This window comes from Colletotrichum fioriniae, assembly GCF_027942845.1.
Source record: "Colletotrichum fioriniae strain IMI 355084 chromosome Unknown scaffold_9, whole genome shotgun sequence".
NCBI lineage: Eukaryota > Fungi > Ascomycota > Sordariomycetes > Glomerellales > Glomerellaceae > Colletotrichum > Colletotrichum fioriniae.
The window spans coordinates 2,412,361-2,437,656 of record NW_027076845.1 but is presented as its reverse complement, the minus strand read 5'-3'; the positions used below and the strand labels follow the sequence as shown (position 1 = coordinate 2,437,656).

At 51.2% G+C, this 25,296-nt stretch overlaps 6 protein-coding genes across 6 annotated transcripts; 4 read left to right on the top strand and 2 right to left on the bottom strand.

The window, feature by feature from the left end:
• Nucleotides 1-3,831: 3,831 nt before the first annotated feature.
• N0V96_008068 (uncharacterized protein) lies at nucleotides 3,832-4,447 on the bottom strand (the record flags this gene model as incomplete). Its single annotated transcript, XM_065758217.1, has 2 exons — nucleotides 3,832-4,239; nucleotides 4,442-4,447. 2 exons carry the CDS (start codon nucleotides 4,445-4,447, stop codon nucleotides 3,832-3,834), a joined length of 414 nt encoding a protein of 137 aa, XP_065613359.1.
• A 2,118-nt stretch (nucleotides 4,448-6,565) lies between these two features.
• On the top strand, nucleotides 6,566-9,436 carry SEC15 (Rab GTPase-binding exocyst subunit S15; the record flags this gene model as incomplete). Its single annotated transcript, XM_065758216.1, has 10 exons — nucleotides 6,566-6,616; nucleotides 6,683-7,693; nucleotides 7,748-7,879; nucleotides 7,945-8,046; nucleotides 8,099-8,208; nucleotides 8,266-8,401; nucleotides 8,461-8,753; nucleotides 8,825-8,981; nucleotides 9,049-9,302; nucleotides 9,358-9,436. The coding sequence occupies 10 exons, from the start codon at nucleotides 6,566-6,568 to the stop codon at nucleotides 9,434-9,436; spliced, it is 2,325 nt and encodes a 774-aa protein (XP_065613358.1).
• A 384-nt stretch (nucleotides 9,437-9,820) lies between these two features.
• Nucleotides 9,821-10,093, bottom strand: HAP5 (CCAAT- binding transcription factor component; the record flags this gene model as incomplete). The annotated part of the gene is made up of 2 exons (XM_053199125.2): nucleotides 9,821-9,850; nucleotides 9,908-10,093. The coding sequence occupies 2 exons, from the start codon at nucleotides 10,091-10,093 to the stop codon at nucleotides 9,821-9,823; spliced, it is 216 nt and encodes a 71-aa protein (XP_053043451.2).
• Nucleotides 10,094-13,274: 3,181 nt separating this feature from the next.
• fcf2 (dTDP-fucopyranose mutase) lies at nucleotides 13,275-13,685 on the top strand (the record flags this gene model as incomplete). The annotated part of the gene is given in 2 exon segments (XM_065758215.1): nucleotides 13,275-13,282; nucleotides 13,298-13,685. The coding sequence occupies 2 exon segments, from the start codon at nucleotides 13,275-13,277 to the stop codon at nucleotides 13,683-13,685; spliced, it is 396 nt and encodes a 131-aa protein (XP_065613357.1).
• Nucleotides 13,686-16,379: 2,694 nt separating this feature from the next.
• Nucleotides 16,380-17,339, top strand: MSW1 (Tryptophan--tRNA ligase, mitochondrial; the record flags this gene model as incomplete). The annotated part of the gene is made up of 2 exons (XM_053199122.2): nucleotides 16,380-16,383; nucleotides 16,882-17,339. The coding sequence occupies 2 exons, from the start codon at nucleotides 16,380-16,382 to the stop codon at nucleotides 17,337-17,339; spliced, it is 462 nt and encodes a 153-aa protein (XP_053043448.2).
• Nucleotides 17,340-22,249: 4,910 nt separating this feature from the next.
• N0V96_008063 (uncharacterized protein) lies at nucleotides 22,250-24,351 on the top strand (the record flags this gene model as incomplete). The annotated part of the gene is made up of 4 exons (XM_053199120.1): nucleotides 22,250-22,325; nucleotides 22,410-23,499; nucleotides 23,602-23,863; nucleotides 23,926-24,351. The coding sequence occupies 4 exons, from the start codon at nucleotides 22,250-22,252 to the stop codon at nucleotides 24,349-24,351; spliced, it is 1,854 nt and encodes a 617-aa protein (XP_053043446.1).
• Nucleotides 24,352-25,296: the final 945 nt, after the last annotated feature.

Below are 25,296 nucleotides of genomic sequence, written 5' to 3'. Positions count from 1 at the left end.
TATCCTGTCAAGGTTGATAAGTGGAAAGATTTGGGCACATTCGAGGCCAAAAACTCTCGGGACATCCAGCCCTTTCTCGTTCAAAACCCCCTGATCTGGGCCAAATACGTCAGGATAGAGTTCCTGACTCACTATGGCAATGAGTTCTATTGTCCAGTCTCGTTATTACGTGTGCACGGCACACGAATGTTGGAGTCATGGAAGGACCAAGAGACGCAGACAGATGAAGAAGAGACGGCGGAAGAGCCTGTAGGCGAGTTGCCTAGTCCTGCCACGAACGCTGAGATTGGTGAGAATACAACGTTTGCACCGCCAGAAGGGGGATCACCAGAGGTGGCATCTGACTCCTCACCAGACCTGCTAATGCCGCGCCACATCTTCTCACGTCTGGATTGGGATAACTCGACATGCCCTCCCTTAATGCCACTGCCACATTCAGAACCAATTTCATCGGACCCAGAACTGCAGACTGGAGATCATGTGAAGCCAGGCTATCAACCATCAACACATGATCGATTTCGGGCCGGAGACTCTGCCAAACGTACCTCCGAAGACAGGTCGGCGTTTGCCCCAGCAAACCTGACAGATCGAGTTGACGAAACATACACCTCATCATCGGCGAAGTCTGTTCCTGTAGGTGCATACCAAAGCAGCACATACACCGATCTGAGGCCAGGAGGAGGAGAAAGTACGAGCTTGGGCACGTCTTCGACAAAGACAGCACAAGCCACTGTCCAATCCCGCAACAAGCACAACTCAACAGCAGCGCCCTCATCTCCCACAGTCCAGGAGAGCTTCTTTAAGGCCGTCAGCAAGCGCCTGCAGTACTTGGAGTCAAATGTCTCACTGTCACTTAAGTACATCGAGGACCAGTCTCGCTACCTACAAGAGATCCAGAAAATGGCTGAGAGGAGGCAATTGTCTAGAATAGATATCTTTCTGGATAGTCTCAACAATACCGTACTTTCAGAACTGCGGACTGTTCGCCAGCAGTATGATCAGATATGGCAATCTACTGTCATTGCGCTGGAGAGTCAGCGAGAGCAGTCACAGAGGGAAACTGTCGCACTCAGCTCTAGACTCAACATTCTTGCCGACGAAGTTGTGTTCCAGAAGAGGATGGCCATCGTACAGGCCATTCTCCTGCTGTCATGCCTCATTCTCGTCATATTCTCCCGAGCAATGACACAACCGATCCTGGCTGGTTCCTTTGATCTCGGTCGAACATCGAATCTGAATCATCCCGATCCTGGCATTGGATCCGAGCAAGTTGCTCAGAACACATATACCTCCGCGTATGACAGTTTTGGCCGGCCGTTTGACGGGGAAGGCCGCGGCGAAAGAGCCTCGCTGAAGGGGGCTTCTGGAGCATTGCAAAACTTGCCGGGCACGCCGGCAAGGCTGCTCACGCCGGCATCAGAAGATGAATACAGCTGCCAAGCCTCAGAGAGCAATCCATATGGCTCTGATAGGTCTATGATGTCGCAAACACGCCCATTGGGTACTTTTGCTGAGAATGACCCCACTGGGAATTGCCATGGTTCATCCATGGATTTTGGCGGGCATCATCTCGTTGAGGAAGTGGCTGGAACATCAAATAATGCGGCACAGCATAGTTGTGGAATTTCGGCCCAAAACTCACTTCGTTCAAATAGAGTCCTTCTAGACCCGGCGCCACTGGAGAGCGAAGCTGAGGCTCGTTTAGCAAACCAACCTCTTGGGATCGTCTCATCCACAGTTCGCAAACCACTTCCAGCTTTGCCAGAGTGAGTCTTCCACTTCGGCTTACAAAACCCCACCTGGTACTATATCCGACTCGACTTTGTGTTGGGTTCCCTCACATCATTGTTATTGCATTAACAAATGCAATTTCATCCCATCAATTACTCGGGGCTGCGTGGTGTTCGCAGCATCGTGGCAATAATTGGTTCTATCATTAGAATGAGACAAAGAGCAGAAACACACTTGGCACGGCTGAGAGATTATACAGCCATGATATCTTAGCAGAGTATAGCTAGGTACTAATGATTACACGTTCATGACGCTTCCAGAAAGCTCCAGTATATGACCATCAAAGTTGGAGTCCCATGTATGTGGACAGAACTTCAATGTCTCAATCCCCCCTAGTAGTATTGCGATGCCAGTACTTTCACTCGACCTGCATTATCCCTTGAAACTGCCTTCCAAATTCCACCACCCACTACCCTAAGCATGATACATGTATGGCTGCATAGATGCTTCGAAGTCATGTTCTTCGAGGGCGGCCAGTCTGGTACCTCGGTCATACTGCGAGCGTCTGCGGCGTTGCTCATCGCGGAAATGCTGTCCAGCATTGGGTGTGAAAAGCCCTACGAGGTTCCTGTTAGCATGGTTCAGTAACCACTTGGCGATTGGTTCGTACCAACGTGTTCTGCGTTCTCGCAGCTTCGCTTCATCTTCGACTGGTTGTCTGGCTCTGGAAAGGACTCCTCCTCTCCCGCGAGCTCTGGGACGGGCCCATTGGAGGTGTAGAACAGCTATATTGTGATTAGTGTTTAGCTCTGTCGAGCGCCGGGTGGGGGCCAGCTGACCTTGGGACGATAATGCGTTGCTTCGAGCATTACGGAGCTGTTTCTGAACTTCTGGACAAGACAATCCTTGCCCTGGATGGCTTTAAGTGAGCATGTCAGTAGGCAAGCTTGACGCTTATCCCAACTCGCGGCACTCACTAGCATAGGAAATCTCAGCGACCTTGTCGCTCTTGAAACAGTTCCTGTGTCGATGTAAGCTGGCGTCATGCCGTCTGGCTTGATCATTGCGTTCAACATACCATCTCTGATTACCTCTGGTATTGACGAACTGTAATTTGATCATCAGCACTGCCGCGAACGCAAGGTTTGGTCTTACCGACATCAATGATGTCCAACGGCTACAAGGTAATGTCAGTAACACGTTACAAGTTCCCCCAAGGTCATACTCACATCCACAAAATTGATGAAAGCGTATCCGACACTAGAGGAGTCCTCCGTGGTTAGTGCCCTGATGCATGGTGAGTTTTGAGGCTGGCGATATTGCTTACTTGCAGTCATTGGCGAAATCAATCCGGAGATACATGAAGTCATACTTACCCCAGCTAGATTCGTCAACGATCCGCTTGAGCATCGCTTGGTCTACTTTGTTCGGAATGTTGCGAAGCATGATCTCAGCGTTGTCAGTCTAAGTATTCAAAAACATCAACACATTACTCACCGTGGTGCGAACGTCTGTTCCTTCACGGATGCGGTTGACATCGACATGGTTGTGGTGGCTAGCAACATTATAATAGGGTGATCTGTTGACTCTGGCTGCATTCTGCCTCCGGGGCTCGGCTCTGGTGCCGGGAGACATCGATCCCATCATTGGCATGCCCGGTGAAGGCTGTGAGAAAAGATGGTTCGTGAGCTGGTACCTCGCCGATTTAGATGTAGATGTAGGCGCTGAGAGGCGCTGCCCACCATTCAGAACGTATGCTGTACCCGGCTGGAACTGTGGCTGGCATAAGATGGGCCACATCGCCAAGGGGGAAACCTGGATACCGAGAGGGGGGTATGGCGATCCGGGCACAGGCATGGGCACTCCCTGGGGCATGACAGGCACCTGGTCGGCTTGCTTGGAGAGAGAAAGTGCATGAAGGGCACTTGTCAGATCATTCCCAGGCGTGGATGGACTGTGGTCCTCGGTCGGGCTGTCTTGAGGATCTTGAGCCACATGAGGAATTTCGTTTCCATCCAAAAGCGACACAGTGACATGGATCCCCTTGAAAATCATTAGCTCGCATCCAACTCCGTCCCCGTATAGTTTGCCAGCGCTCGATTAGCTCACCTCAACAATCGTGTTGTTGATCACAACCACGGCTGTGGCGGCTTCGGCCTGGTCACTGAACTGAACGATGGCTCTGTATACCGAAGGATCGTTGTTCTGCTGGGCACGGTATGCCGAGAGTTGGCCCCGTGACTGCAGCATGCGCTTGAGAATTGCTTCGGTGCGGATGATGTCGAGTGGACAGGGAGGAATAGCCAGAGCAACAACGGCGACCCAAGCCCCAGATTTGACTCTGCTTCTAATGGAAAGCTTCTCAGATATCAGTTGCCAGGCTTTAGTTGGAGATCTAGCAAGACGCACCTCTGAAAAGTCGACGTTTGACAGATAGTCGATTTCAAAGTCAGCCTCGACTCGATAAACATTGTCGTGAACCAGAACGGCGTCACGAATGTCGTTGAACTGGACAGAGATTCGCCCTCCTCTGTGGAATATTTGTCGCGGTTCTTGGAGCGAGAGACCAAGTCGCTGGAGTTTCTGGTCATTTGTTAGTCAAGATATTGCGTGACGGAAGACAAAGCACTTACCATGAGACAAGCATTCAGATCGGTGATGCCAAGGTTTCGGTTTTGGGAGCCGATGATGAGACACTCCGAGAGTTCACCAACATCCCTAACTCCAGTCGAAAAGACGCTAGAAGCTGATTGTCTGTCTCGGTCGAGAATGGCGAATTCAGCGTTCCTGTCCAGTGGCGAAGAGAAGGGCTGGAAAGTAGAGGCAGTCGGCGACAGCTTCGGATGGCTAGTGTTTGAATTTGTAGTGATGAAAGGGTCCTTTTCGGCACTAGACATGACATTGCCAAAGGTACTCGAGGGAAATCTCGAGGGAGTGGTCTCTGGCGAGGCCTGCACGATTGATTTGAGAAGACGGGAGGATCTCGTGGCACTTTCCTCCGGAGAGAAAGCGGTCAACCTCGTGTCAGGCGTTCCCTTGAAGGAATCGGCAGCGCCGACAGAGGAGTGAGGCGAAGAAGGGTTAAACATGACGCTGTCGTTGCTTTGGGCCATCTTGTCGGTCGTGATGTTTCTGCTTGACAAGCAATGCCGCTCAACCCAGTAAGTGAAGAAGAAGGGAAGGAAAACGAGAGAGTGGTGTCTGGGCAGTAGAGGGAGGAGACCGAACTACTGAGACTCGGGGGATGATAGATGTTGACAAGTTTGAGTCTCAATGCAACACATAGGAAATTGAACTCTCTTGCTTGACTGCGAGGTAGCCGTGCCTCTGCAGGAGTCTCGGCGACGATGCCGAGTAGTTTGCACCTTGAGAAAGGCTGACAGCGAACGTTCAGGACAAGACGAGGATGCGTGGGCCTGGGTGGGCTATGTGCCGACGAAGATGACCAGGTAGGTAACGTCAGGTAGTCGGGGTGGAAGTAGGAGAGATGTGTATGGATCTGGGGGCCTCGTGGGAAAATGTGTGATGTGAGGTGTGCGAGGGTGGATGTTGGTTCAGCGTAAGTTGAGGAAGAAAGAGTCCGCCCTCTCTGAGGGCAGCGAACGGAAGGAGCCTACGTAGCAATTGGTGGGCAGGTGGTGAAAAGGAGGAAGGCGCGTTGCAGGGTGGATTCCTTCTTTCCTCTCCAGGCAGTGACGCCTTCCTTCCGTGTTGAACGAAAGAACAATACGAGGGCATGCACCTGCCTGCTTCCAAAGTCTGAAAATTCACTTTACCTACTTAGAATTCCTCCGTCATCACAAGAACTTCATCTTCTGTCAGCCCACGAAGGAGATAGCAGCACATCAAAGCATCCTTCAAATTACTCTACTCCGATGCAACGTAACGTAGACAGCCGTCCAGGAACAGCCACATCCCATCATGCATCAGGTGTGCATGTCCCAATCACGACCTCTCGCACCATACTCCGAACGAGGAAGCAGCGAGTCAATTGGGGCCGCTGGACGGGTACCGTCCGCACCAGTTCTGAGGCAGGTACACGCCGACAGAACTGTGCCGTAATATCATTATTGTGCTGTGAAGAGGTGTAAGTCCAGCGTGGTGACATGAAGAGAGAGAGGTGAGTGCTTGTAGATGTCGTTCGTGTTCCTGTAAGGCTTCTGGAAGAAGTATGGTGAGCAGCCCGAGGCCATACTTCATGAAAGATGCAGTATCGCGATTGAATGGACGCGCCAGGTTTGAAAGAGTCTGGCAGTTCGATCCACTATGAGCTGGTGATGATCTAGACGTAACCGTTGCCCGGTATGAAGTTGGAGCTACGTTAGGAGGGACGGGGATCCACCCACCCCGCAAACCGGGAGACAAGGTCCTTGGCTGCGGAGGACACGGCCCCGGGATGAAAGGTCACCCCCGTCAATGCGGTGCTGCCCGGTGTGCCAGGGTAAGGTATCTTACTTTCCATGCGAGCACTTGCATTAGTGGCGCTGACCAAGCCTAGTCCAAAAGGGAAGAGCCTCCTCAGGCCTAGCAATCCACATATCTTAGCTCCGACATCACCAACCGCCGGGTGGAGCTTACCTACCTAGTAGCCTATCGACCTACCTGGGTATCCGTACCTTAACACAGGGCCGCAGGCACAACCCCAATCGCCTCTTCGTCCACGTTCCTCAGATTTCATTGAACTGGTCGCTTCTGCCTCAACCAGGAACTTGCTCATGCCCAACCCAAGCCACGAAGCTGGTCCTACAACAAATCGCTACCGCCTACCGACCAAAAGGACTCCGTGTCCAGTCCACACCAACAAGCCCGTGTACTGCGAAAGGCATGGAACAAGATGCCTCGGCGCCCGCAGACCTACGATGATTATGGCGCAGCCGTCCAACAGGTTGAATCTGAGCCTTGATACCAATCGAATCCACCTCTCTTCCTAGCTAACTCGAACTTGCTCCAGATTATCATCACTTCATCCGACGCAGACTTTCTCGACCAGCTCATTCCGGTTCTCAAAGATGCCTCGCACTCGAATCGAACCCCTTCGCTGATGCAAAATCTCGTGCGATATGCTGAAGACAGAGAGTCCGATATTGAGAGAATAGGCTTGACAAAGCACGAGGAGTTTCTTGGTTCCGTGAACCAACTTCAGAACGTGCGCGAAGGCACTGTCACTCTCACAGCAGAGATTCTCAGATTGAACCAGTCAATCCAGGCCAGCACCGAGAAGCTTGCTGACCAAAAGCAAGCTCTGGTGAACACAAGAGCCGTTCGACAGAACATCGCCGACGCATCCGATGCTTTAAAAGAGTCGCTCAAGATCCTCCACGCTGTCAATCATGCTCATGACCTGATCCGCACTAAAAAGTATTATGCAGCGCTCAAGTCACTCGAGGACTTGCAGAATGAGCATCTGATTCCGACAATCCAGAATAAGTACGCTACTCAGCACAGACTGGCCGATGTGATTCAAAAGTCGATACCCGCGTCCCAGAAAATCATTTCTGAAGCCGTCATGACCGACCTAAATACCTGGCTGTTTCGAATTCGCGAGACCTCACAATTCCTCGGCGAGGTCGCGTTCTATCACACCGAACTTAGAAGGGCGAGACAGAGAGAACGGGTGGAGAGAGACAGTTTCCTCAACAACTTCAGACTCAATTCGTCGATCGAGCTGGTCTTTGACGAGAGTGAAGAGTTCGACGTGCTCGACAACGAGGAGCTACGAGTTGACTTTACCCCGTTGTTCGAGTGCCTCCATATCCACAATGCCCTGGGTCAAAGCGAGAAGTTCCGTGCCGAATATGCTACAACTCGTCGCCAGCAGAAAGATTTACTACTGCCGAGCACAGTGAATCTTGTTGCAGAGGATGAATCCTCACTGAGCAGTCTCCTCGAAGGCATTGCTGGTTTTGCCATCATCGAGAAGGCGACCATGAGAAGAGTCCCCAACTTGCGCTCTGCGGTTGATGTAGGCCGGCTCTCTCCTCAGCCTCCTTTTGTGCTGGTGCTGAACTGTTCTTAGGTTGACGAGCTATGGGACTCAATGTGTCATACTGCTATCACATTGACCTCTCAGGCCCTCAATGAAGTCAGCAACGCCGAAATACTACTCAAGATCAAAGGTGTTATAGCTCTTTTCATTCAAACCATGGAGGTAGGCAGTTTTCGTTGAGTCGTGTGCTACTTCAAAGACGTTTCCTGACATTTGATATGCGACAGGGCTGGGGCTATTCTGTATCTGTGCTGGACAACTTCCTGCTTACATTATTTGACAAGTATGCAGAGCTTTTGAAGCGTCGCTTCAGCGAAGACTTCCAGGAGGTACGGAATCTTTTACGCTTATGCATCATCTGGGGTGGCTAACGCGAGCTAGATTGTGTCAACGGACGACTACATGCCTATGGCAATCAATACTCGTGAAGAGTATGAGAAGGTAGTGAACGTAAGCTGGTTTTCGCAAGAAAAATCGCTCGAGGAGCTCAGGTAAGCAAGCCTATGTGTCTGACCATGTCCCTACTCAAGTGTCTGATCAATATTCAGCTTCCCCTGCGTTTTGCCATTCTCGCAGATGTATCCACTTTGCTGCATCGACATTCGCAACTTTTTGAATCAGTTCTATTTCTTCTCGGATGACCACTTCCAACATCCAAATGTAATCGACGACACACTTCGCAAGGCAAGTAACATGACTGGTATAGATTTGAGAAACGTTACTGACTCTTCACCAACTTGCAGTCGCTTGACGAGCTGCTGACCGAGAAGGTTTGCAAGTCTCTCGTTGAGAGGCTGAGCTCACAATATCTCGGGCAGATCGTGCAGATTCTCATCAACCTCGAGCATTTTGAAGCCGCATGCCAGGAGCTTGAGCAGCTTCTTATCCGAGCAAGATCGTCTACGTCAGCTGGCGGCCCTGTCACGCTTGTTGCTACTGAAGAATTTCGAAACAACAAAAAGACAGCTGAGAAGCGTATTTTCGAACTTGTCAACTCAAAGATTGATGACCTTGTGGATACAGCTGAGTATGACTGGTACGTTGGACTAGACTGTTTCCGACTACAAAGGAAACGCCTTATTGATGTTGACTGACGATGGTATACAGGATGGTGACCACGACATCTCCCGATCCAAGCAGCTACATGCAGACCATGACCCGGTATCTTTCTACCATCATGAACTCGACGCTTCTAGGCTTGCCAAGAGAAATCAAAGAGCTCATATACTTTGATGCACTCAGTCATGCCGCCAACAAGATTCTTGTGAGTTTCTTGATGCCCCGGACAGCCTTAATTGGTTCCTCCATCACTGATGTATTTTGTTGTGCAGGCGTTGCCACTTTCCCCGGACGTCAAGCATATCAACACCAATGCCGTCGCAGCCTTGGCTAAAGACGTCCAATATCTCACCGAGTTTGTCGACAGTCTTGAAAACGGAGCCATGCTACGGGAGAACCTGGACGAACTTCAACAAACAATCAATCTGATGCAGTCTGACAATCACGACGAATTCTTTGATATTTCGATCCGCAACAAAAAGTTTGGTCGCGTAGACGCATTGAACGGTCCCATCCTACTGGAAAAGTATGGCCCGAGATCACTGTCGTCTTCCCACACTCAAGTATTGACATGTTTACAGGCTTACCTCGAATGCCCAAGGTCCCACGCGCAGCGCTCCTCTCGCCAACTTTTCATCCAGATTCGGTATGATGAAGTGAGAGCCGTTTGCCCCAGATGATGTGTGCAGAACCTGCCGCATGCAAGGAGTATTCTATTGAACACACCAGCACGCGTCATATCCAAGTCATGCTGAAGCAAATACCCATTTATATTCTCTCCGGAATGTTGCTAGGCTCAGACATGGAGCTTATAGCTTTCCCCTCTGCAACCTGCTAATTACTCAAGAGGATCAATCCATCGTGAAGCACTGGCAGATTCGATTCTGTTCCGTCATCATGGCTCTCGTCGCTAATAATGCCTTGAACGCCGCTACGCCAGATCCAAATCGAAACGATAACCTCGCCCCTCTTTTTGCTTTATCTGTGAGGGGTAAACTGAAGATAGCAGCTGAAGACACATTTGTTGCTGCGCGTGCCCATCGTCTACTCGAACTCCTCGTTGGACATGGGAGGCTATCGAGTTTGTCAGCTTGTTCGTGGCGTAGCGAATCATCAATACTGGACACTCACCTGCTGTGGCTGCATAGTCCCATAACCGTACATGCCCTCTATCTCGCCGTACATAGGTTGTTGAGCTTGTCCATAGGGGGCAGAGGGGCCTGGCTGTACTTGGCCAGGGTACATGTTGGGGTTTTGGCGGTAATCCTGATCGGGCCCAAGAGCATGGCCAGCAAGACCGTAATCAGTTGCCGCCATGGGATGCGAGGAGGAAGAATGGTTCGCTGGCTGTGGCATGCCATGCTGGCCTGGCATTTGGGGGTTTGCTTGGGCTGGGACGCCTTGGGGTGTGGGAGCAGCCTGTCCCGCTGTTCTCTTTGCGTGCGAAGAAGCCTCCTCGCGAGGAACTATGTCAATAAGAAAATCAAACATGTCCGATTTGGCGAGGGCAGACGCAATGTCAGATCGCTGTAAAGTGCGCCGCTTGTTCTCTTCGGCGTGAATCCATGCCCGCATCGTGAGTTCCGTGATGAAGATATCGCAGCCCTTTGCGAAGAGGATGGGTGCTTCGGCGGATATCATTTTGACTTCGGGATCGGCCTTCATAACTTTCTTGATGCGCGCCAGGGGCAGTTGATGCAGCTTGTAGTCATGGTTGTCGCTTTCCAAATGGTTGATGGTCTGCTGCCAATAGGTTGTCAAGATGTCCTTGTACTGGCCGGTCAAGCCTTGATGAACCTGTCATGTGGAGAATGCGCGTCAGTCGACTCTAGATGAATATGAGAGGGAATGAGAGTGTGATCGCACATTTGCCCAAGGGCCGGTGTAAAGTTCGGCGGGCGCGAAACCCTGGGCCGATAGCTGTGGGCGTGATTAGAAACGGCTCATAACATGAATCGCATTCGTTGCGTGTAGACGCCGTTTGCGAGTCGCAAGGAGGAAACACGAACCGCAGCACTTGCGCCTAAGTTTGAAGATGGATATCAGTACAACGGTAGTAAGACGAGGCTGAGATGACGTGAAAAACGTAGCTCGCGTCAAGAGCGCGCTGCTATCGCGCATTCGCGCGCGATCGGGGAGGGGAGGCGAAGGCGCTGTATTTCCACTTACCATAATGGCCGCCATGAGACGTATCATATACAGGCTGCGGGCGGCCTTGCTGGGCATGAGAGCCAGGCTGATTTTGAGGGTCCATGGTAGCTGTCGCGAGAAACAGTGATGACTGACTGACTGTACCTAAGGTGGTTGAGGATTGATGTGTGGAATTGGTGGGCAAGGTGATGGGAAAGCCGCGAATCACAGGTGTGTGGGGTTTGTCGGGTCGTCTGTCGGATGCCAAGGTATTGCTTGAGACTTGCGATCAGTGCTCTGGAGCGTCTCGGCTCGGGGCGCGGTTAGATACGTAAATGAGATTCCTAGAGTCGGATTGCGATGCACGGGCTACTAACCACGGGCAATTAAGAGTCCCTCAAGGCCTTGGGAGGACGGTGGAGTAAGGAGCAGAGAGCGGGCAATTGTCAAATACACGGCAGGTGTCCAAGGTAAGGTACCTGGGTAGGGCAAGGTGGGTGGGTAGGTAGGTAGGTACTGGGTTTCAGAGCCGCGGAATACCTCTGTTAACCACTTCGGTTACCTGTAGGTAAACACGAAAGGTATTGCACCTTAGGGAGCCAAGGATGAATGATCGGACGATCTAGGGTTGAATGAAGTGAGTAGACAGTAGACGTCAGTGATGTGTTGGATCTCTTTAACTAAAGATGTAATACTTGAAGCTGGTTGATGTTTGCGACAGGCGAACTTGAACGCGATACTGGCTACTGAGCGCCCAAACGATGAGGTGAGTGGGCTCGACAGACCTCTTATTGGGGAGACGGTAAGGCCAATTTGCCGACCATCTCCGTAAGCTTTGAGGAAACATCGAGGAGCATGGGGCCGATGTACATAACGGCCTCTTCCACATATGGACAGCGTCATTAGGTTCCAGTGAGTACCTAAATCTGAGAGGCAAAATACCCGGAGGCTGGCATAGGTAAGGTACCTAGCACTCCTAGGTAGATTGAAATGATCAGGTTATGGATGCCTTACGGTACTCAGGTACTTCCGCGTAGGTAGCCGCTACCTTGTTAAACCTGCCATGAGTGCCCGACCGCCAAAAGCCACCCTGAGGTGTGCTGGATGGACATCACGGCCTGACTGCAAGGCAACGCCGCCACACCTCAGCTTACCACCTTGCCTACCACCCTACCTGACTGTGTGCATAGTTGACACCTTAAGGTAGGAAACCAAGTGCTCAATGTGGCCCAGGTGATTCAAGCGAAGTAATCCGGACCTTACCTAGGTATCCTTACCTCTGAGAGACGTGTATAATCCAATATACGTTCTTGGTAATTGAGCATACCTTCAATTTCACCTTTAGGTGTTAAGCACTTTACGATTGGGCATTGCAGCATCAGGTACTTCGTACTCTAACGTCAGGGCAGGCAGGGAAGTTGTTATCTTCGGTGCGACATGCAGCCTCAATTCTCAGAGCACACCGAACTACTCATTTTAGCTGCCTGTTGGGCATCCCGCGGCCTCGCCCATCACGCAGCCCGTGAGAGGCCCAAAATTCTTGTGCTGCCATTTCCTCGGAATCTGACTGACGCCAGACAATATTATGCCGTGAAGAGGAAGTAGTCCCCAGTTGCGTAGAGGTCCATGTGGCCGGTGACGTGGCTGAGAATCGAGAATCCAGCACGTCCTGCACAACGCGACGGTGGTCTGTGAGCTGGTCAGCGGGTCTGTCACCGTTTCCGGCTTACATAACGGTCTTTGTACCGATGCATTACCTAACACACAACCACCTCCAGCCGACGCGCCTCAACTCACTGTCCACTCGTGTCAAATCCTTACTGCCCCACTAGACCTTTAAAGACGAAAAAAAAAATCTTGTTCGCATCAGATTATTCCACTCTTCCTCCTCGATCCTTTTCCTCATACAGCTAAGTCTCCCTTCAGCTCCCACGACTCAATCGCACATTATCGCTATGCCAGAGCTGTGCGATGGGCGTCTTGATGAACTCCTGAAAGAAGCGGCTAGTCGCCTCGCGACGAAGCAGCCGCCACGGCCCAAGGATTGCACCTTGACTGCTATGAAGGCCGCACCTGCCAATCCAACACTGGATTCAAAGGTGCAAGCCAAGGCACAAGGCCCGAAGAGTGCTATGCTTCGCGATCCTAGGCCAGCGGAGAAAAAGGTACGTCGTAGCGCCTTGCGTAATTCCTACTCCTTACCCTCGACCACTCACCTCTCCTGATGAGAAGCAACCCCTGCTTTATTTTCTTGATGTGGTGACGGTGCCCGTCTTGGGTTACCTGCCACGCCAAAATGATCATCTATTTCATAGTTACTCTGATTTGAGATTTTCATCCGATACTGTACCCTGTCTCCAAGTATTCAATGGACCTGTGAGCTAACAACAGACAGACTGCCAAAGACAATGCCGGCCCAGGCTGGTTTGGCATTCCCAAGACAGATCCCAACGATCCCGAGCTGAAGCGAGACCTTCAGATTCTTCACATGAGAGGAACCGCCATCGACTCCAAGCGACACTACAAGAAGGAATCCCTCAAGGCCAAGGTACCTCGATACGCTCATGTTGGACGCATTGTCGAGGGCCCGACCGAGTTCTACAGCGCTCGCTTGACACGCAAGGAGAGAAAGCAGACCCTGGTGGATGAGTTGTTGAGCGCAGAAAAGGCGTCGGGCAAATTCAGATCCAAATATGAGGCGATTCAGACGAAGAAGGCAAGTGGCAAAAAGGCCTTTTACAAAAAACTGGTTGAGCGCCGCCGGCGCAGTCGCCAGTAGCACGTTCTACTGTGGCTGGAGATGTCTCTTTTTCAATTCGTGATACCCGAAGTCGTTGGCTGATAGCTGCGCAAAACAAATCAAAAAACAAACATGAACTGTTCCCTCGAGTCGCAGGTGTCAGGAACGCAAGACATGAAGAATATAGTTATCCGATAATATAGTATTGAATCCCATCACTACAATGTAGTCATGATAACGCAACCAAGCACTCTATTTGAATCACCCAACGAAACAAATGTTATGTTTTTGAGCACCGCGAGGACACAAATCGTCATATGCATAAAGTGAATTATTCAATAAAGTGGATATTCTTTTTTGCGAAACGAATGGTATCCATGCAGCTTACCTCATATATGAATAACTTGCGGGTACCTCTAGATTTTACCGTCGGGATCTGTACTCGACCCTTTCTGCACGCCAACAGCATCGCATTGCTTAACTATCTCGCTACGTATGCAGAGAAGATGCGCGCTCCGACACTGTTGAGGCCAACCGCCCGCTGCCTGGCACGGTCACACTTGCAGGTTTGTTGGTACTCCTCTCGCGGCGTTGACGTTGCGTGGACGTGGCAAAAGCTGTTCCCTCACTGACCGTTCAATCCTGGTCCGCAGGGCACCCTGAGACCATCATGGACTCGCTCCCTCAACACAGAGACGCCGCAAGCCTCAGTGACGCAGCCTTCCAAAACTCCCGAAACAACGAGAAAGCCGCAGGCTGTCAGCGAGTCTGATCCTGTGTAAGTACTCGCCTCAACTGGGTTATACAATGTGCGGTGATGGTACTGATGGTTGTCGCTTGTAAGGCAACATTTCTTCGGGAAGACCAAAGAAAACGAACCAAGATATCCTCGAGGCGTCCAGGCACTATATCTCCAGCCATTACGCCGCGAAGCAGAGTACGGAATTCCTTCATGCGACCTTCAGTTGCGCTCATACAGTTTGCGGAACCTTGAGTTCTTCTCCGACTTTGCCCTTCGCGCAGCGTACTACCTGAAGCTCCCGGCATTCGGCCCTGTGCCACTGCCTCGAATCACTGAACGATGGACGGTTCCCCGGAGTAGTTTCATTTTCAAAAAGTCACAGGAGAACTTTGAGCGCGTAACAATGCGTCGTCTTGTCCAAATCCGCGACGGAAATCCTGAGACGGTTCAGTTGTGGCTAGCTTTTCTCCAAAAGCACGCCTACTACGGCATTGGTATGAAGGCCAACGTGTGGGACTTTGGAAAGCTTGGTAGGTCACAACAACGGAAGACGTTATGCAATCAGGTCTCTGCTTGCTCGCTCGAAGCAAAAGTTAACGTGTTATTCTCTTCCCAGGTGTCGGCAGGACTATGGATGCCATTAATCCAGAGACGACTGAGGCAATTGACTCGCAGTGGAACCACCTAGGTCAAAACCGGGAGCTTGATACAGTCGAGAAAGTGGAGGAGTTTTTGGCTACGGTCCGGTTCGATAAGGACAGTGGCAAGCGATCAGAGGGGGAGCGGCGGTTCCTCCAGACTCAATGGAAGAAAGACGAGGCGGCCAAAAGGAAGGCAGCTTTGAACGTCTGAGAGTTCGGGCCACCCATAGGTCGACGTGTAAGCTGGTGTGTAGGGCTTGGAGAGGGGATTGAGGACAGCCAAAGAAAAGATGACAGAATGCTCTGTCAGTGTATTAAATAGTTGAAAAGGGAACCCGTCGCGAGTGTGTCCTCTGTAAATCGCAAATACCAAATCTGGCTCTTGTCGAGTTCGGTCACAGACTGCTATTCCTATGTCGTTCACAAAGGCTTGTGCGCCTGCGATCTGCTTGCCATTGGACATCACATCATGACAAAATCCTCAACTGTGTCTCTAGACCTGTGGCCCGTTAAACCCCGTTATAGCAATATAGATAGAGCGGCAATAACCGGCCCATTGCCCCATGCGCCGCACTCCTCGACTTTTCGTTCGGTCAGTGGGTTTATTATGTTTGTGTACGCCAATGATTCAGAGCACACGGCCTGGCAGATATGACTGGGCATTGAGCTCGCAACTATCTTCGAGGGTTATAGCCATCTGTGGGTCTGACCTAACCTCTTGACGCCTTAGGTCCTTTATCGTGATTGAGAACACGAAGTGAGTACAACGGCTAGAATCTTCGTTCTGACTAAATCAAACATCGTTGCCAGACCCCTCTACTATAAACATTAATACGACCCTTTCCCATGTGGCAACGTTCGAGGCGGGCAGTTCACCGGCTCAAGGTTCCGGCCGGACGCCGCGACGCGTCAAGTGGGAATCACCAAGTCATTTTCTCGGGCATCCAGCCTACGGGAACACCGCACCTGGGCAACTACGCCGGTGCCATCCGACAATGGGTGCAACTCCAAGACAAGCCACCCGGGAGCTGCAAGCTTGTTTACTCTGTCGTCGACTTGCATGCTATCACCGTGCCCCAGAACGCAAAGCAGCTGAGGCAATGGAAGAGGGAAACGCTGGCAGCTTTATTGGCTGCAGGTATCAACCCCGAACGCTCTACCTTGTTCTATCAATCATCTGTATGTTGCGACGAAACCCTCCATGCCTTTCCCCCCTTCTCGCATATATGTATAATTAAAGCCGTTTACTTGGGCAATCGCTGAAGCCGCCGTGGCCCTGAAGACTGACATTTCGAACATCAGGTCCCGGCGCATTCTGAGCTCATGTGGATCTTGAGCTGTACAGCCTCGATGGGTTATTTGTCACGAATGACACAGTGGAAGGTCTAGGCCTATACCTTCCCGTGATTAATGGATAACTTACTGACACCAGATACTTCTTGACAGAGCAAGCTGTCACTCTCAAATGACGCCACCATTCTTGATGAAGGTGCGAAAGCCTCGCTGAAGCTCGGCCTATTCTCATACCCTGTCTTGCAGGCTGCTGATATCCTTGTCCACCGGTACGTTTACTTGGCCATATTCCCAATCGCTCCATGTTATTCACCCGCCACCTGCAGCTATCATGGGGACCATGGGCAATGCACTTGATTAACATTTCGTTCAGAGCCACTCACGTACCTGTCGGTGATGACCAGAAACAGCACTTGGAATTTGCTCGCGAGTGTGTAACAAATTTCAACCACAACTTCGGCCCTCTCCTGGTATCTCCTGAGACCATCACATGTGAGTTTGTCTGGCCATCTTTCGTATCTCATCTATCTCCTGAGCACAGTTTCCTAACAAGACGTAGCCCCGACACGCCGGGTCATGTCGTTACAACAACCAACCCAGAAGATGTCGAAATCCACTAGAGACCCGAGGTCACGTATCCTGATCACCGACACGCCCGAAGAGATCAACGTCAAGATCATGAGTGCATTGACAGACTCCTCTAATCATGTTTCCTATGATCCGACTAACCGGCCGGGGGTATCAAACCTGTTGGAGATCCTCTCTATTTTTGATGTTCATGCCAGGAACCCAGCTCAACTCGCCGATTCGTTTTCTCATGCCTCCCTCAGAGATCTCAAACAAGCCGTCTCAAAGGCTGTCGTCGAGGGGCTTGGCGGAATCCGTGAGCGCTACATGGAGCTTCTGTCTGTTGACGAGGGACGATATCTCGATGCCGTCGAAGCAAAGGGCGCCAGCAAGGCCCGCCTTAATGCCAACGAAACCATGGCCCTAGTGAGAGAAGCCACGGGGCTGTGAAGCCTCATCATTATCTCAATAACAGCTCGGCGAGGCGCCTCTTAACCTGTCGTGGCGCTAAGACGTTTGTAATATAATGTATCATCACTTCTCATTCCGCGAACCATGACATTGTGCATCGTCAGTGGGAGTCTTCTCTAGGTGTAGGAGGAACGCCGGTGGGCTGTTTAGGCATTGCCTTTTTGATTCCAAGTACTGGAACATGTTCTTCACGAGGCATAGGCGAAGTGTGAGCCTCTCGCAGCAAGCCAAAAATCTCGCACCACCTGATTGGTACCTCTCGCTCCACGAAGACTGTCAGAGATGGTCAGTGACATATTCCCACACTCTTAACGAAGAAAGTCAAACCCACTTCATGATTTTCTTAAGAAAAACCGCTTTTTCATCGCCAGCTAGCTGCCGGCTTGGGAACGATGGGTCCGACAACGCTTGCTCAAGCCAACTACGAGCTTTGGCTTGATTGCCGACCATCTTTTTCAGAGGCTCACTTAACCTGTCGAGTTCGCTCCTTGAAGCAGTCCCGCCGATATTACGAACGATGGACTGGGCTAGCAATGGGCCTAATTGAGCTATCGCGTGATCTATCGTCGCATCCCCTTGCTTCAAAGCCATGAACGTGGCCTGTTGCTGGTTAGTACAACTGAGTGTTATATCATTCTGGATTGGCAAACTAACCCAGAAATCCGCAGCTGCAGCTTTGGGTAGTGGCTCGCGTCCATCTAGTATCCGCAAAGCGTAGATGAAGAAGAATTCCGTAAGGGGAAGACAATCCGGTCGGAAAAGGGACGCAGGCTCCCGCGAGATCAAGCGATTCGTGAATTCAATGCCGTTCTGCGCCAATTCTACATCATTATCTGGCTCTGTTACGTCGAAATCGTCAGCGTGGTTCTGGAATCGAATCGAATGTGACCTTACCTGGTTGTTGCTGTAATAAAGTAATGACCCATCGGAGAAGTTTCGTCCTTACTTCATCCACATCGACAGTATTCATATTTCTTAGTGAACTGAGAAAAGAACAGGCAGTGTTTACAAAGTAGCCGATTCGAGGTGTTTGAGGTGTTTGTTCAGTGAGGTAGTCACATACCAGCCCCGGAGGAAAAACAAAGGGGCCAGCGTCCGACTCGGAAAACCCTGATCGGAAAATGGTGCAAATGCTCTCGGAAATTTCGTCGCTCTGTGGGAACGCTCTCTGAAGCTGCACTATCATTGACATGATCCCAGACTGCAAATGGCCGAGTCTGGAGGTGCTGTCGGTCGTTGGGATATCCTTCTCACTATCCAGATCGAAAGGCACGTCGCCTGGAGCCTGTAGACCTTTACCGATGCCTATGAGGCATCTTAGAGCTTTCAAGGCCATGTGCAGGGGAAGTTCCGACGGATCGCCTAGCGTCGGGCAGCGATGAATGTCTCTTCCGCTGCCTGACGTGTCGCTCTGGAGTCTAGGTACGGACAATAGATGCATTGACAAGCGAGCATCTTTCTGGACGAACGAGAGTAGGAAGTCAAGATGGTCGAATTTGGTGCTCTCATCTGGGACAGCTTGGATGACAGCGGCTATGGCTCCCATAATCCGCTCAACGGCCATACAGTCCAGCTGGCTTTGTGCGGCAATACCTTCGTATTGACTGAGGAATGCGCTTGCCTCCGATGCTAGGATGGAGCGTGACGAGGAACAAAGCTGTAAAATGGATTTTGCGGCCGGCCCAGCTAGTAAGGGATCAGCAAGGACAGAGAAGAGCAAATTCAGTGCAGCTGGAAGGCTTTGGGCCTCGCGCTCAAAGAAATCAGAGTATCTTTCAATCAGGGATATACAGGTCTGGCGAGTGCGACCTGGCATAGATGAACCCGATGTCTGAAGAAGGTCGAATAGTGGTGAGGAGAAAACAGCTCTGAGACTTTCGTCGCATCTGGCATCTCCGGTTACGCAATCGGCGAGGGATGCAAGACAGAATGCTGCAGCCTCAAGGTTAGACCAAGAGTTTGGTGACAACGACTGAAGAGTCAGATTGGCGAATGTTGAGATCAAGGGAGGTCCAGTCACGGTAAAGGTCGATTGAAGAAGGTCAGCAACATCCTTTCTTGCATCGCCGAAACCGGCTCGGTCAGCCGAGTCCCAATCAGCAAGAACATTGGCAGGTGGGTATGCAATTCGTTGCCATACAGTCGATATGGCCTCCAGGACGTGGGAGGTGGCTGCAGAGACCCATGCCTTTGAGTCCTCTTCCTCCGAGTAAATGCAGTCTGTTAATGTCTCAACATAGGTGGACCAGAACTCGAGGGCAGGAACGAAAATCTTGTCCTCGCTGACAGGATATCCTTGGGCAGAGAGGAGCCCACGAAGATGTGCGACAAAACGCGATGAGCGGGCATTCACACCGTGAATGAGATTCTCGACCTTGGAATCGCCAAGAGCGATCATAAGCTGCCCGAATTGAATGGAATCAAAGTCGAAGTCCCCTTGAACAAGACGCTGGTATCGCTCATGAGACCACTGGGTCTCGAAAAGAGAAAAGAGAGATTCGTAGTGTTCGTCTGTCAAGAAGCCCGAGTAGTTTGACAGAATTTCGGAGAGCAACTCCACGGCCACTTCGTACAATTCGTCGTCACCCAAGGCTGTGATCGTAGGCTGAACCAGGGCCCGAAGAGAGTGGACAAGCTCGTCATTGTGCGCTGACACCCTCTGAGAGAACCAAACCCACGACTGGACGATGTATGGTAAGCAACTTTTCCACTAAAGAGGAGGCATTCGCGCGGTTGGAGGAACGAGATGACTACCTACCTGTAAACAAGTTATGGTGTCTTTCTGTGGGCTGTGGCTCGTCGGATCTGAAGATCCTCGGCATGAAAATCCGTGAGACATGAGAACCATAGCATCTGGAACGTTGCGCGTGAGAGTCTCATACAAACCCATGCTTTCGCACCGTCAGTGAACAGACTAGAACCAGGAAGGCTGTAAAGCTCACTGTTTTGCGGAGTTCATTTCCACTTTCGTTGCTTCGTCTATCAGGGCTCCCGAAAACCATAGTGCGGCCTGGACATTTCGAGGCTGGAGTGTTTGTAGGACGCTCGATAAATCGATGGTTTCATCAACTCTGTCTTGAGGCAATGCTACGCCTTCGGACAGAGAGAAACAGAGGTGACGGATGCAAAGCTCCCACTGGGTGGGAAAGCATAGAAAAAAAGTAACCAAAGCTGCGGACAGCTTCCGAACGACCATGGCTCCGGAACCGTCGTCCAAAGACCTGACAAACCAGCCTATGAGATTTTGTAGCAATTCTGATGCATCGTCCTTTGACAGTGAGGAGCTAATCTCGATATTAGTGGCGATGCTGGCCATATTGAGAGGTAGTATACAACCTTTCGGTATTAAGCTTGACAATCAGGGTGAGGGCACCGAAGAACTTGACCTTGTCGTCTGCGTAGCCTAAGAGATCACGGGCGATCCACCAGCCGGAAGGGGATCTTTGCATGCGATGAAGCGTCTCTTGGATGCGCGCAATGGTCTCAGGAGGAGACGGTTCGTAGAGAGCCAGTACTAACTGGAGGCGACTGTCAGCATAGTCACTATCTTGCCGAGGATCGGTACGAGACTAACGGCTTCTGCCTCTTGTATGGTAGATGGCAGCTGAAGCTCCATGTTTGCGTGGAAGGATGAAGCACTCAAATGTTTGTCGATTTTGTTCTCATGTTGACACTCAACTATCTCCCCAAAGATGAAGATGTGCTCCGACGCGAAGAGGCGGGCACAGGATGGATTGCGGCGTCAGAGCTTGGACCTATGGTTGAGTGTCACGGTTTGAAGTCGAGGCTCTTGGTAAACATAAAATGCAGGTCGAGTGCTCAAAGTGAAGCGTGAGAAAGCCCGGAGAAGATGCGGGTGGGTCACTTGGAGGACTAAATGACACGAGCGACAAATTAACCTGGTGAAGAACGGACAGCGTCTTTATCATTAGAAGGGAAGAGGAAAAGAAAGAAAGACATACGAGGTATCCCAGATAGAGGAAGATTTTTTGTTTAATCTCTACGGATAACCTGGCGTTGCCTGCGAACAAGTCACAAGAAAAAATAATTCCCTTCCATTGGCAAGAATGGCAGCTTAAGTTCCGTTTATGCGATTAAGGCGACAGCAGGTCTTGGTAAGTAGGTAACTGGTAGATACTGCTCTGCAAGACATGGGTATTGACCTAAGGCACCTGACGGTAACCGATTCACTTTCCTAACTAAGGTGCATATGCAACTAAAATGGTGCCTTGATACCTGCCCATGCCGCCTTACCTAAGGTACCACGCCGCATGCTCCAACTGCCTATTACACAGGCCCCCACCGTCTTGAGGTACCTCATGGAAGGGCGGGCAGTAGCGGAAATCTGCCCCTCCCTCTGAGCATGAGCTGGTGCGGGGCAGCGTCGAATGTGGAAGGAGAGCTGGTCTCTGTGCATTTGTATCTGTCGTCCAGGCCCACACTAACAGGTGAGGCAGGACTACCTACTGTACCTAGGTGCCTAGGCACCTACTGTGTAGTGAGCCTGACCTGCAGCATTGTCCAGACGTGGAGTCACAGCCAGCTTCTTCCATTACCTACCTATCTACCTTGTCCCGACGCTGCCCGTGGAGTTAGTTGTCCCCGCGCAGGTCAAGCCACATTGGGTATCCCATTTACCTTTGCCTTAACCTCCGCTTCCTAGTGAAATTGACCACACGCGCCCACCGTCCTGGTCGTATCTCCAGCATTCTCTCCTCATGCTCTGGACCAGTCTTCGCCCTGCCTCTCGTCTCGTCTGCCGAACCAGCTATCGATTCCCTACAAGTAGCGTCAGCGCCTGGCCCCCGCCCGCTGCATCATCCGCCGGCTTTCACATATCTTCTCCTGGCCTTGGCCATCGAGCATTACACCAAGTCCCAGCCCTAGATATGGAGCGAATTGACACTACCAGCCGCCTCTCGAGGCTCAGAGAACTGATGAAGGAGCGCAAGGTCGACGTTTACGGTATGGACAAATCATTGCAAGCCAATTTTCTGCCGGTTGCGTTGTTGCAGCATCGTCACTGATTCTCTGCTCTTCTATGTGTAGTCATCCCCTCCGAAGACTCCCATGCCTCCGAATATATCGCTGGCTGCGACGCTCGCCGGGAATTCATCTCTGGTTTCAGCGGGTCTGCCGGCTGCGCTGTCGTAACCTTGGACAAAGCCGCACTGGCTACCGACGGAAGATACTTCAACCAAGCTTCGAAGCAGCTTGATCAAAACTGGTTGCTCCTGAAACAAGGTCTCCAGGATGTTCCTACATGGCAAGAATGGTCTGCTGAACAGTCTACTGGCGGCAAGGTTGTCGGTGTTGACGCCAAACTCATCACAGGCTCTGTAGCCAAGAAACTCGCTGAAAAGGTCAAGAGATCTGGCGGTAGTGATCTGCTACCTTTGGATGACAACTTGGTAGACCTTGTGTGGGCTGCTAACCGCCCGGCTCGCCCCAAGAACCCCGTCAAAGCGCTACCCGAGAGGTTCAATGGCAAGGACGTTAAGAGCAAGCTCAAGGACTTACGTCAAGAGCTGGAAAAGAAGAACTCACCTGCCTTTGTTGTGTCAATGCTCGACGAGATCGCCTGGCTCTTTAATCTTCGCGGCGACGACATTCCCTACAATCCCGTCTTCTTCTCATACGCAATCATTACTCCCGACTCAGCAACCCTTTACGTTGATGATTCCAAGCTTGGAAAAGAGACTCGGGATTATCTTGCGGAGAATGACGTCGCTGTCAAGCCTTACGAAGCCATCTTCGATTCAATCAACGCTCTACGTTCCGAAGTTAAATCGACCGAGTCAGCAACTGGAACCACATCTCAGAGGTTCATGATCTCCAACAAGGCATCTTGGGCATTGAAGCGCTCCCTTGGCGGAGACGGTCAAGTTGACGAGGTACGAAGTCCTATTGGGGACTCCAAGGCTGTCAAGAATAAGAATGAGATGGCTGGTATGAGGGCTTGTCACATTCGTGATGGCGCTGCTTTGATCGAGTACTTTGCTTGGCTGGAAGACCAGCTTGTGGCCAAGAAAGCGAAGCTGGACGAAGTTGAGGCAGGTGACAAACTCGAACAACTGCGTGCAAAGCAGAAAGATTACGTCGGCTTGTCATTTGACACCATTTCATCGACTGGTGCAAAGTAAGTTTGGACTTCTCTTGCCTCTAGTGAACATCATTCTACGTGGGCTATGATGGCACTATGAGACACCAACCTTCCCAACTCTTGCTGACATCTCCCTAGCGCCGCTGTGATTCACTATAAGCCGGAGCGAGGGGCATGCAGCACCATTGACCCGAATGCCATTTACCTGTGCGACTCTGGGGCGCAGTACCTCGACGGAACCACCGATACAACAAGAACTTTGCACTTCGGACAACCTACGGAAGCCGAGAAGCTCGCCTACACCTTGGTGCTCAAGGGGAACATTGCACTGGACACTGCGATATTTCCCAAGGGCACAACTGGCTTTGCGCTTGACTGCTTGGCTCGCCAGCACTTATGGGTACGTATTAAATCATAGTCTCGACCAGCAGAAATGGGTAACTAATACTGCCTGCGCCCCAGAGAGAAGGCCTCGACTACCGTCATGGAACTGGGCATGGTGTTGGGTCATACCTCAACGTGCATGAGGGCCCTATCGGTATCGGCACCAGAGTCCAGTTTGCCGAAGTCGCTCTTGCACCAGGCAACGTAGTGTCGATCGAGCCAGGATTCTACGAGGACGGGTCATATGGCATTCGGATCGAGAACGTCGCAATGGTAACCGAAGTCAAGACAAAGCATTCTTTTGGCGACAAGCCCTATTTGGGGTTCGAGCACGTCACTATGGTCCCATACTGCCAAAATTTGATTGAGCCCAGTCTCTTGACAGTGGAAGAGAAGGCGTGGCTAAACAAGCACAACGCGGAAATCTTCCAGAAAACGAAGGATTATTTCCAGAATGACCTCTTGACCCTAGCGTGGCTGACCCGGGAGACGCAACCTTTCTGAGGTTACCAGACCTAAAAGCGGACAAAGGCGGCGAGAGTAAAGGTAGCTGCGAAAGATAGCCGGAAAACTGCATTGTGGAAAGGCTTTGTCAGAATAGCCTTGTTTAGATGTTTCTTCACGCCGAGAAGCTGGGGCAAGTCCAAGCCATATCGATGCGCAAGCTGTGGAACGCTTGTTAGCACCGAATTCAAACAATCATAACCCGACGAGCGAGTTCCCTGGGGAGCGGTAGCAAGTACGTAAACGGTGAACATGGCTAGGCCGGTAAGCAGAGCCAGAGTGTGAGATAGAAAGCCGACGAGAAGTCCAACTCCAAATCCTATAGCAGTATTAACAAGAAATACCGTTCGGGGTTGTATGATTCTCATACCATAGATGCTACCGCGCGAAAGCTGTCTCATCGATTCTGGATTCAAGCTCCCAAACGAACGGCGATGTTGCGCGCGATTGGGCGATGCCGCGGTCGAGGTGAGATGAGAGCCAAAGTTTCCAGGCGTTTGTCGATGGACAAGTGAGTAGGTAACGCAAAAGCCAGCGCCGATCGGCCAAGCCAGGCGCCGGCCGGCAATTCTTGCTGAGAGGAGGCCGCTCATGGGAATGTTTCAGCTCAGATGGAAAGCGAAGTCGACCAACGTTGCTGCATGTGGGGGGAGGAAGGAGGGAGAGACTTAGCGAGAATATGTTTGCAAGCGAAGAGTCGTACCTTGGCATGCTTATTATGTGCACCTTTCCTACGTGCCACTCGTGCCTTGCAATCATTGATTTATCCTCCATTAGGTAAGGTACTACTAGTCTTATACTTTTGTTGCTTTTCTTTACATAAGCATCTAAGGCACGGTACATTCCATAACCTTGCGAATGAGGCATGGTTGAACAGAGGCATTTGGTCGGGCGACCTGACTTTCCAACATGACAACCTCAGATACGCCACTGACGTGCGTTGTC